This window comes from Malania oleifera, chromosome 9, assembly GCF_029873635.1.
Source record: "Malania oleifera isolate guangnan ecotype guangnan chromosome 9, ASM2987363v1, whole genome shotgun sequence".
NCBI classification, from domain to species: Eukaryota; Viridiplantae; Streptophyta; class Magnoliopsida; order Santalales; family Ximeniaceae; genus Malania; species Malania oleifera.
In genome coordinates, this window is record NC_080425.1 from 51,808,403 (window position 1) to 51,820,700 (window position 12,298).

Here is a 12,298-nt window from a genome sequence, read left to right on the forward strand (position 1 = left end):
ACGTAATTGTGTAGTTTAATTTCAAATAATAGGTGTAGTCAACACTATAATTACATAACACCACAATTACGGACATATCTGAATCAAACCAATTATATACATGCATATTAATTGGTTTAGATAGCAAATCAAACCAATTGTATAGATAAATAATTATATAATAATATAAATATTCAAATCAAACTATCCACAATTAAGTAATTACGTACAAAAAAATCAAAATTATAATATTAATTATGTAATTATAGTATAGTTTTAAATGAATTTCATTGAATTGATTAACATTATGCTTAACTAAGTTTGAAATTTAAATGGGCTGATGAGTTAAGTGGGTACACCTATTTTCACCCATTTAATTTTTGGGTCTAAATGCGTCACACATTTATGATCCACAAAATTATACAGATGTACCCAACCCATTCATTTAGGGTGGATATGGTGGATTAATGGGTATGGGTCATAATTGCCATCACTACACAAAGGTATGGTGCACTTTGCAATGAAGTCAACCTGAGACTTGACAGCCTGTCACATGATTTTGAAACTCAGACCAGACCCTCTATTCTAAGTTTCAAACCAGGTTCACATAGGGTAGAGAACTGGATTTAAAGTGACTTGGGATCAAAAAAGCCAAAACCAGGCAACTAAACCTATGATGGACCTGGATAGGTTGACTTGGAATCTTTAACAAAAAAATGTGGAGAGGAGCTGCTGAGAGGATTCAAACCCCAACCTGGAGATACATGGAGAGGAGGCTTACCGGTCACCCGTCCAAGAGTTTAATATTCTAATTGAGGGAGTAACAAATATACACCGCATACACTGCATATAAACAAAACCCAATAAACACATATGAACTACTCAACCCCAATAACTCGTCTATTCTTAAATAATTTCTCATTGAATAAAATATTTTTTCCTCACAACAATTTAATATTTGTATATATGCTAATAATTATAATAAGTTTCAAGAATCCTTTAGAATTAATCAAGAAAATAAAACAAAAAACTTTCCTAGGAGCCAACATTAGTTATTTTTTGTTCTAATTAATTAATAGGAAATTATAATCAGCATCTTTGTTATTGTTACTACTTAGTGTAGTTATTTACTATTCCTGCTGTGTTAGTAATGATGAGTTAGTGCATGATTTAGTTAGGTCAACTGCATTCCCTATTAGATCCACATCCAGAAAAGAAATCACCAGGGAAGTCATCACCAAAAATCTTCTCGCTTTGCTGTTTAGCTTACAGTTTTCGTGCTGAAGCTTTCTGAGTTAAGACAACATCACCTCTCATTGGGCCTCCAAAAATGATGTTGATGATGCTCATTAAGTTTTGGCAGTCCAGGCTCCAACTCTCCTCCACTTATTGCCCTGCATGTCATGCAACCATGAATCTTCCATGTGTCTCTTTCTGGATTAGGGACTCAATGGCTTTCTTCTAGGGTGGCAGTTCTCCGTATCATGGTCATCATCCCCATGAAATGAGCAAGCTTTTTTCAAGTGTTGTCAGTCCTCCATCTCACAGTCATTATCTCCATGAGTGGCCAATCTCAGACTGACCCAAACATTCCTATATGGGCTCCAGCAGGCAGAGTCCTCAATCTGCATGCCCCTAGATGTGTTCAAGGAAGTATAGTTCTCAAATATTTTCTGGGGTTAACGGGAACTGCATCTCTGGTCCTTTGGTGTCCTTCTACTTTTCCTTTGAAGGCTTAGATGGCCTCTTCCATCCTATGACTCCTGTCCTTCCTTTTCTTGTCTTTCTTCTGCATTTGTATTCCTCTGGGATTGCGTTGACTCCTCTACATTGTTGCACATCTCTATATGCTGCAAGTACTAAAGCAGTGACTTTGGGAGCTTCCAGAAATTCTCGGAAAGGGAGAACTGAAGCTAGAAGCCTTAGCCCTTTAGCCCATACTTTAGGACTGTGCCTACTACATTGTGGCCCAAGTTTGCTTCTGCATTGAAGCATTTTACATACTCCCAGACAACTCTCCAAGCTCTTGCTTTTTCTATATAAGATTGATGGAGATCTTGTGAGACCTCCTTCCACTGATAAGGAAGCTAACAAAAAGAAAACTAAACTATTTAAAAGGAATTGAAAGAGCCTCATTTAGAGCACCAACTTCAAGCTGATTTATTCAGCATTGCTATAGATGCTCCGCACATAATAGTATCTGAGGCCTCATGAAGAACCATCTGGGCTTTGAATGCCTCCAAAGGATCTACTTGGCCTGCCATCCCATGAGTCTATGACTCAATTCAGGGCACTTCGCCTAAACGATTTTCTTTATAAATGAAGGCTTGTTCTGACCCAAATCATCCTCCATGGCAATTTCTTCATCAGATCCCAGAACAGCATGGATTTTTCTGAGGATTGATTTGTTTGCAAGAACTTTACTTCTATCAAGACAAAAGCACATCTATGTTCTAAGCTAGATTCCTGATTTCTTTCTACATCACATTGAAAGGCTTAACAGGAATAGTAGCACATCATGATTAATCTTGAGTGCGATTTGACGGTGGGCTCGCCCAAGCACAAAAAGGCTGAGCTGTGATCTTCCTCCTCATGAAGCTAAGCATTGTGATTAAGAGTTTTTCTGTGGCAGGAGCATGAAGGAACTATTTTTGTTCCTTCCCACATATGGTAGCAATCTCTTGACGCAAATTCGGGTGTTGATATCTGAACTTGTGTGTGCTTGAGTGCTGATGACTGCAAAACGAAGGCTGAAAGAGTGACCCAAGGAAATGGCTACAAAAGAATTCATCAACCCTTAACTCATAGTTCTTAGGAAGGGGAAGGTAGACAAGGTGATGATGTGCTACTCTCTTAGGAAGACCTTATGAGCAATAAATGCATGTTCCTGGTGATATAGTCATGAGTTAGCAGGGCAGATCATGGAGGTTGGGGGAATTGAGTTTGGCCTCGCAGGCCAGACAAATTCCCATGTTGAAAATGTGCCTCTCCTGCATTTCTGGACATGGGCAGAGCTATCCCCCAAGTCTTATTGGTCTGTGTGGCCTTCTCTTCCAGACTGACCAGGATATCTCATAAGAATAATAATAATAATATTAATAATAATAGATTCTATTGAGATAAACATGATAATATGATTTAGTCTTTGATTGTGCTGGCTGCTAACACCAGCAGTTGTAGTGTACCCTTCTATTACGAAGTGCAGCCCCATGATACAGCTGACACCAAGTAGATTTCTAGGTCTAACATGTGATAATAAGAGTTGAACAAGAAAGAAATAGAGAAAACAAGAGAATTAGATGGATGTGAGAGCAATATGGTTCTCTCCCTACTATTAGAAGGACTTACTAAAAAATTAGAATTTTGATCCTGGGAAAAGAGAGAATGCACTCATGGCATAAAACAACATAGCCCATCAACACTGTACAAGATCATTCTTTTTTTTCCCCTTTTTTTGATAGAATGCAAATGATAATTGCTACAAAACAAACATGCCCAAATTTAACAAATCCAAGCATTCAATTTCTTTTTTTAAAACAATAACTAACTGTTGTTTCTAAACAAATTCAACACATTCTATTACAAACTTCAAAATGTTTTACTCCATACCAGGTACACAAATGCACAAGATCTGTTATTTGATTGCATCACAGAATATCTAGTGCCATACTTTGGATAAATTCAACAGAGACTGGAAATTTACAATGAAATCTTAAGGTCGAATTATATCAACAACTAGGCCGAATTACATCTGTTAGATTACCAATTTACCTTGAAGCTTAAGCTGTTAGGTTGTGGGTGAACAATGTATATCAAGCTTTAACACTTCCCCCGCACATGCAGCCCGACAGCACATGGAAAGATAACCACATGATAGATAACGCCCACTAGGGAATACAATATTTTTTTTATTTAAATGCAGGCAATGAGACTAGAACCCAGGACCTCCTGGTAACCAGCACTGACCACTTTACCTAAAATCTTAAGCTGTTACAATGTATATCAAGCTTTAACAACATCAAATGTTCAATAAGAGCAAATTATACATAGAAATAATATAGGAATAATAATAATCTCACAACAAACTTCTAAGTATTTGCTTAGATATTTTCCAAAAAGAGAGAACTTCATACAGTTTCATCAACTCAAAAAAATAATGATTAAATTAGAGGATATCTAGCAAGTTTATCTCTGCCATACTTCAGATTACAATAAAATTTTAAGGTTAAATTATGTCAACAACTAGGCTGAATTATATCAAATGTTCAATAAGATCATATTATGCTTAGAAATAATACAGGAATAATAATGATCTGACAACAAACTTCTATCTATTTGCTTCAATATTTTCAAAAAGGCAAAACTTATGTGTAATTACATCACCTCAGAGAAGTCACTGTCAGATAGCATACAAATGTGAACATCATTTGGGACATTGGTAACTTGAAGGAGAATTTCTGCATTGAGGTCATCAACTTTGGGATTTTTCTTTACACCTGAGAGTGTGCAAACTCACAATGAATGGCCAAATATTAACCACCAAGAGGAAACATCTAAAGAAGAAAAAGAAATTGCTTTTTGTGGAAATAATCTTAACCAGAGATCAATGAAAATACAGCCCAAGATCAGTGCAAATTTGAAAGTGGAAGTAAATTAAAAGATTGTAGGAGTAAAGACACTAGGACTCCACACAATGGATACCAGAAAATATCTACTGCTTAAACTGGCATTTCCCAGCACAATCAGATTTTTTTTATAATGGCAAAAGAAAATATGGCAAAATTGTATAAATATAGAAAATCTTGAAAAATAAAAAGAAGTGAGAAAAAATGCAAAAAATACTATTAGTGATGCTAAACATAGAGGTTATGATACTTTATATACTAAACTAGATACAAAAGAAAGAGAAAAAGACATTTATAAACTTGCTAGAGCTAGAGAAAGAAAACGCAAAGGTTTAGGTGATGTAAAATGTATAAAAGACAAGAATAATAATGTCTTAATCAGAGAAGAAGACAAAAAAAGAGAGGTGACATAGATACTTTGATAAGTTGTTTAAGGAAAACCAAAATGAAAGATTGAACTTGGAAGTGACAAATGAGTAGAAGTCTAAAAATAGGAGTTTATTCGCAAAATTTGAGTCCTTGAAGTTAAGAAGGCATTAAAAAAGATGAAAAGTGGAAAATCTATAAGACTAGATAAAATACCAATTGAAGTTTGGATGTGTTTGGGGTATAAAGGAATTATTTGGTTAACTAATCTATTCAACACAATTATAAAAACCAAGAAAATGCCAAAAGAATGGAGAAAAAGTACGTTAGTACCTTTGTACAAAAAACAAAGGCGGTATTCAAAACTATAATAACTATCATGGAATTAAGATTATAAGTCATATGATGAAATTATGGGAAAGTATAATTGAACGTTAAATAAGATTAGTGACTAGCGCTAGGACTATAGGAGGAGAAACTAGATATTTTTTAATCACAATAGGTGTACATCAAGGTTTTACTTTGAGTCCTTATCTTTTTACATTAGTAATTGATGAACTAGCTAGGAATATCCAAAATGAGATCCCTTGGTGTATGATGATATCATGTTGATTGATGATAGTAGGGTTGGAGTGGAATCTAAGCTAGAACTTTGGAGAGCCACATTAGAGTCTAAAGGGTTTAGGATAAGTAGGAATAAGAAAGAATATATGAAATGTAAATATGTAATTTCAATAATGTAAGGAGTAGCAATAGAGAAAAGATTAAACTTGTAAATCAAGAGATTAATAGCACTAATAGATCTGGATATCTTGGATCTATTATGCCAGTTGAAGGGGAAATTAAAGATGCAGTACATAGAATTAAAAGAGGTTGGGTAAAATGAAGGAGTGCATTAGGTGTGTTGTGTGATCATAGAATACCCTTAAAATTAAAAGGAAAGTTTTATAAGACGGCTACAGGTCCAGCTATGCCCAGCTATGCTTTATGGTTCAGAATGTTGAACTAAGAAACAACATATACAAAAAATAAAAGTTGATGAGAAGCGAATGTTAAGGTGGATGAGTGGTTTAACATTAAAAGATAAAGTAAGAAATGAACATATATGTAATAATTTAAACATAGCACCGGTTGAAAACAAGATAAGGTAAGGGCGGCTTAGATGGTTTGGGCATTGAAAATCAAGCCTAGTAGAACACCTGTGAGGAGGAGTGAGTTAGTTATTGTTTCTGACATAAAAAGAGGTAGGGATACGCCTAAAATAACTTGGAATGAGGTAGTGAGGAAGGATTTATTAGCTAATCTAATAGAGGAAAACACTCTTGATTGGGTGAATTGGCGGAAAAGGATTCATATAGCCAACCCCACCTAGTTGGACTTAAGGCTTGTTATTGTTGTTGTTGTTGTTGTTGTATAGCAAAAGAAGATTTCATTAATAGCAGGAGGATTTACACGAGGGAGAATGAGACATCTCCCAAGAAAGGCCTAGAACAATCCCGAAAAAAACTACGGCTAAAAAATAAAAAAGAAGAGAAGATCAACAAGCCAATAAGTTCCTCCAAACTCTTTGTAACTCCTAGAAACCAATTCCTATGAAAAATCCCAAACCAACACACCATAGTGAGGATAAATACTTTTATCACAAACCAGTGCCCAATTTAATTTCTTCCCTATCAATATCCATGCATTGCGCTCCAACCATAACTACCATACAATTGCAAGTATTCCACACTTCCATAGAACTGCCTTTACTTCCTTCTTACCGAGCGTGCAAAGGAAATAGCTAACAATTCTCCCATTGAAGATGGACATACCCAGCTTTCTTACAAAATACCAAAAAACTTATTCCAAATCCTCCAAGAAAATTCACAGTGCAAAAGAAGATGAGAAGCTGTCTCAAAGTAACTTCCTCTTTGCTGATATTTGCTGAAATTCCTTGCTTTGCTGAAATTCCTTGCTGCCCTCTAGTCTAAAATATCGCCAAAACTCCTAACTGACTCTATGTTCTTGCTGAAATTCTAATCGATATACATTGCTTTGCTCCTACATTTGTTGACCCACAGTCCAGACAGCACATTCTTGGACCCTCCCTACAGTTAGATCTTGTATTTTGTTTGTGATCTTTTAAAACCTTAACAATATCAAAAAACCTCAACCATCCCCTGCCTCTTTCCCTTCTAGCAATCTAGCATGCAAATAAGCCGCATTACATCTTTGTTTGTAATTTTTTCTAGAGATAAGAATCACCAAATTTGTTGGCTCTCAACCAAAGCATGGTAAAGATGTTTGATGTTCTAAAAGATTTGATCCAAGGATCCTATGTCTTTTAAATAGGAAAACCTATAATTGCTCGGAAAGCCAACTCCTTTCCTCTCTTGTCAGGAAGGTATGAAAGGTTTGTTTCGCATTCTTTTTCGAATTTTTTAGAAAATCCTCACTATCCATGAACGAGAACCACTTCTTACCTAACAAACGATTGATCTCTCCAATTCAGACAATATCTCTTCCACACGAAGAAGACTCAAATTTTCTGGTTGTGAAGGATCTTCGCTTACTGAAACATATCACCAGTCAGAGTTCAGGGTTTCCTTCAACTGCTCATAAGTCTAGCCAGTTGATACAAAGTGGTGCAAGATGGTTGGCAGATGCTATGTATGTTGTCATTGCAGTTGTTAGTGGGGGTCGAATGAAACTCTGATGACCAAAGAAGAGTTTTCATGATAAACTTCAGAGAATTGGCTGGTGTTTGGCAAGATGGTCGGTAGATGTTGTCGCTAGTTATCAAAACATGATCTGACGACCAAGGAGAAGTAGCAATAAGAGAAATGAGTGGCTGGTGACAGCATTTTGGTGGTTGAAGAGGATTTTTGGTGGATAGGGAAAAAATATGGTTCTGATACTGTGGATAGGAGAGAAATAGGGTTCGGTTTCTGGGTTAGGGCTTCAACGAAGAGGAGTTTTAGGTAATGAGGTTTAGGGAGAAGGTTAGAGAAAAGGCTCACCATGCTTACTCTCTTGAAGACAAGAGACGTCAAGAGAAAGAAATTATGACTTTGTCATTCAAGATTTGAAGGGCTCCATGTCATGTACGACAATGTTCTCCCTTGGCAGTCATGTGAGTATTCGAACTGAAGAAGCAAGGATCTTCCTTCGACAAGTCAGCAACTCCACTGTTCGTCATAGCATCGACAAAGCAGGAGAAACCTAGCCGCTTGCACCGAAAGGGTGAGAACTCCAACTTATCCCCGTGCCCTCTCCATCTTTCTCTCTGAAACTCGTCGCTATTTCTCTCCCTATAGAATTTCTACGTTTTATAGATTTTATTTTCACATGATTACCTTCCATTCCTTGTCCATGCCAAATTGTCCTAATAAAGGGGAGAAATTAGAACCTTAGATCTTATGTTGTCTTCCCAAAAACCATTCTTCACTCTTCAACAAGTATAGCATTTTACCATTGAGAAAAAAGTGAAACACTCATCAACTAGGATGGTACTCATGTTTCATTGTATTGTTAGGATTCAAAAGCTAGTTTTTTTTTTTTTAGTATATTCAATTATTATCTTTTTCAAGTTAATTATTTTTTTTTGTTTTTAATTTGAAAAAGAATACCCATGAAATTTTTTTTTTTAAATTGTTCACAAACATAAAAAGTTTGGTTTTTATTTATTTTTCGTGATCCCTTCCCTTGAACAACTTAAAGTTCATTTTTTATTTAATATTTCTTGACTCATTCCTTTACTTTTCAATTGTTTAGAGAAAGCATACACATGAAATATTTTTTTTTATTGCCTAAATTTAAATGCATTTTGTTATTTTGCTTCATGTGCATTTATCAATGTGTGCATATCATTTAGAATTGGTTTTGGAAATTTGTATTGAATCTTACAATTCAATTCGATTCTCGAATCCAAAAATTGGAATTTCGATTCACGATTCAAATCAATTTGACAAATATGGGCTTAACAACAAATCTAGAAGGAGTCTAATCAAGTATTTTCTTAAAGATTAGAAAGGCGATATTGGTTGCCTATAGGAAATCAAAGTGGAGACATTGGATCAGATCTTGGTAAGAGATCATTGGGATCAAGAGTCTTGTGGTTGGATCTCCCTTGGTGCCAGATAGTCCAAGGGGTATTCTTATTTTGTGGAATCTTAAGCGTTGTTGAGTTGCAAGATCATTCCATTAACCCTTACTCAGTATCATGTTTGTTCAAAAATATAAACAGCAACTTTTGGCTTCTTTCAGGGTTTAAAGCCTAGGTAAAGGACCCTTTTGATTTCTTTTCTAGGTCGAGCTTGGAAATCAGAAGCCAGCGGGATGTGCCTTCAATTATTGGAGGAGATTTCAACATGGTGATGTACCCTCAAGAAAGAAGTGGGAGAGTTTTTGGACTTCATCACTTTGAATGCTCTCACTAATCTTTTACTCGTGTGGCACTTTCACTTGGTCCAGCTCTAGAGATCCACCGTCATTCTCAAGGATTGACAATCTTAATTCCTTCAAATTGGGAACTCAGTCCCCCAAAACTACTCAAAGCCTCCTTCCTTTGCCCATCTCAAACCACTTTCTTATTTTCATTGACACAAGAGGAGTTAAATAAGGGCCAACCCCTTTTTGCTTTGAGAACAAATGGCCTCCTTCCTAGGCCCATCTTGGACCACTTTCTTATTTTCATTGACACAAGAGGAGTTAAATAAGGGCCAACCCCTTTTTGCTTTGAGAACAAATGGTTAAAGCATGATGGCTTCAAGGACCACATTAAACGCTGGTGGTCTACACTTCAACAAGTGAAAGCTAGCTTTGTGCTAGCATCAAAACTAAATGGGTTGAAAGAAAAGCTAAAGTGTGGAACAAAAGCACCTTTGGAATTATCTAAGCAACAAAGAGCTATTCTTAAAAATTCAAGGATCTTGATGAGCAGGAGCTAGGTCAAGGCCTTAATGCTGAAGGGAGGGCTAAAAGAAGGTCACTCAGGAAAGAATTAACCAAGGTTATTAGCCTTGAAGAGATTTCTTGGAGACAAAAATCTAGAGCCTTATGGCTCAAGGAGGGTGATCCAAATGCTAGATTCTTCCATGGACGACGAATGCTCGTTGCAAACTAAATACCATTTCCAACATTGACATTGGGGAGAACACTTTAACAAAGGAAAAGGAAATCAAAAAGAGCATTTGTGATTTCTATAAAGTCTTTAGCTCTAAATTCAAAGACTAGAGACCTGTGGTGGATGGTATAAATTTTAGATCTCTCAGCTCTTCCATCGTGGGGTGGCTCGAGAGACCCTTTGAAGAAGTAGAAATCCTTCAAGCCGTTAGAGATTACAGTGAGGACAAAGCATTTGGCCCAGATGGTTTTTCTTTGTCTTTCTTTTAGTCAAATTTGGGAGTTCTCAAGCAAGAATTTATAAACACTTTTGAGGAATTCTTTAATTCAAGAAGATTTGTAAGCAACATTAATGCCACTTTTTTAACCTTGATTCTAAAGAAGACCAAGACTGTCAATCTCAAGCATTTTTCATCCAATCAGATTGGATCAACAATAAGGTTGCTCCTTTATAACTGATTGGTCATGGGTTCAAGTCCAAGGAAACAACCTCTTTGCATAAAAGCAAGGGTGAGGTTGCATAGACTATGACAACCCTCCCCCTACCCTCACAAAGTGAGAAGCCATGTAGCCCAGTGTCACGAGCTAAGCTTGTTCAGGGCATTATGCTTGCCTGTGACTGCTTGTCTCATGTGCTTAGGATGGGTTTCCATCATGTAAATACTAGTGTATAGTTATTTTTCAGTATTTATTTCATTGTATGCCAACTAAGGCAGTATGACTCCTCGGTCACTTTGATGTTTCCTAGTGCCAGAGTGAGAATTACTTAGGAAACTCTTTAGGGGAGGGTGAGTGTTCATCAGTCATTGTAAAACTCACTAGCCATTGTCAACGTGTTTAGCCTACTTGCTTCCCTTGCTAAACACACAATGTCAACGGAGGTGTTGTTAATGAATTACGTTTGCTTCAATGTTTACTGCTTGCTTGCCACAGCTTTTATGAATTGATTACTGTTTCCGCTGCTATTTGAATGAATGTTAATGAAAGCGTTTCGTGGATGAATGTTGGTAAACGATAGGTTGGCTAGTTAAGCAAGAGTGCTTTAGCTGGCGCCGCACAGACCTTCACAAAGGTGTGAAAATAGTCGTCCCGTGACACTTGGTATCAAAACCAAGGCACAGTTGCTACGAGAATTCAGTTACCTTCGTTGTGGGATTTGGAAAGCTTTGGTGAGTGACCACGGCACCAAACAATGTTGAGAGAATCAGTGCACTGGAAGCACAAGTTGAAGAAACAACCAACAATATGGCCAATGAGATGGCCCAACTGAGGGGACTTGTTGATGAAGTGATGGGATCACAACAGCATCAAGCAAGTTTGACAATGAAATGTGAGAGGACTTTCACCACACTGTGGAAGCTTTGCAGGCCCGGATGGCTAATCTGGATGCAAAGGTGAATCTGATGGTTATTGCTATGGGGAACTCCAACACTTCGGGAGTTAGCAAGACTAAGGTACCAGAACCCAAGACGTATGGGGGTGCCCGTGATGCCAAGGAGTTAGAGAACTTCTTGTTTGATATGGAACAGTATTTTCACACTGTGAGGATGACCTCTATACAAGTGAAAGTGGATACTGCCAAGTATCCAAGTACAATGACATTGAAAATGAACGTTGTGTAGTGGATAGTTGGGCAGACTTGAAGAGAGAGCTCAAGCACAAGGCTAACTTGGTGAAGAGGATCCATGAACAAGCATGGCAGCACATTGAAAAGAAGAATCGACAACATTCATCTCAAGCCAATAAGGGATGCAAGTTCGTTACTTTTGAACCGGGAGATTGGGTATGGGTGCATATAAGAAAAGAGAGGTTTCCTGCTAAAAGGAAAACAAAGCTACACCCGAGGGGTGATGGATCTTTTCAAGTGCTAGAAAATATCAACGACAATGCATACAAGTTGGATCTACCGGGTGAGTATAAGGTCAATGCAACTTTCAACGTTTCTGATTTAGCCTCTTTTGATGTAGGTGATGATTCAAGGACGAATCCTTTTAAGGAGAGGAGGAATGACATGAACCAACAAGCTCCAATTGCACAGGATGATCGGCACATGCCAAGTGGACCCATCACAAGAGCTAGAGCCAAGAAGGTCAAGGAGGCTACACAGGACTAATTGAGAAGTTGCTTGAGCAAGAGTCAATGAGGGCCATGAACACTAAAAAAAAAAGGACTTTCTTGAAGAGCCTAAGATGATAAATTGTCTAAAGACATGTGAAGTATGG

At 37.1% G+C, this 12,298-nt stretch overlaps 1 protein-coding gene across 3 annotated transcripts in view; it reads right to left on the reverse strand.

The window, feature by feature from the left end:
* Positions 1-12,298, reverse strand: part of LOC131164468 (uncharacterized protein At5g08430-like) — a 103,126-nt gene that overhangs the window by 68,765 nt on the left and 22,063 nt on the right. For all 3 annotated transcript variants that reach the window (XM_058121676.1, XM_058121677.1, XM_058121678.1), the window contains one exon: positions 4,363-4,475. In XM_058121676.1, the coding sequence (XP_057977659.1) occupies positions 4,363-4,475 (113 nt within the window). The remainder of the gene's footprint in view (positions 1-4,362; positions 4,476-12,298) is intronic.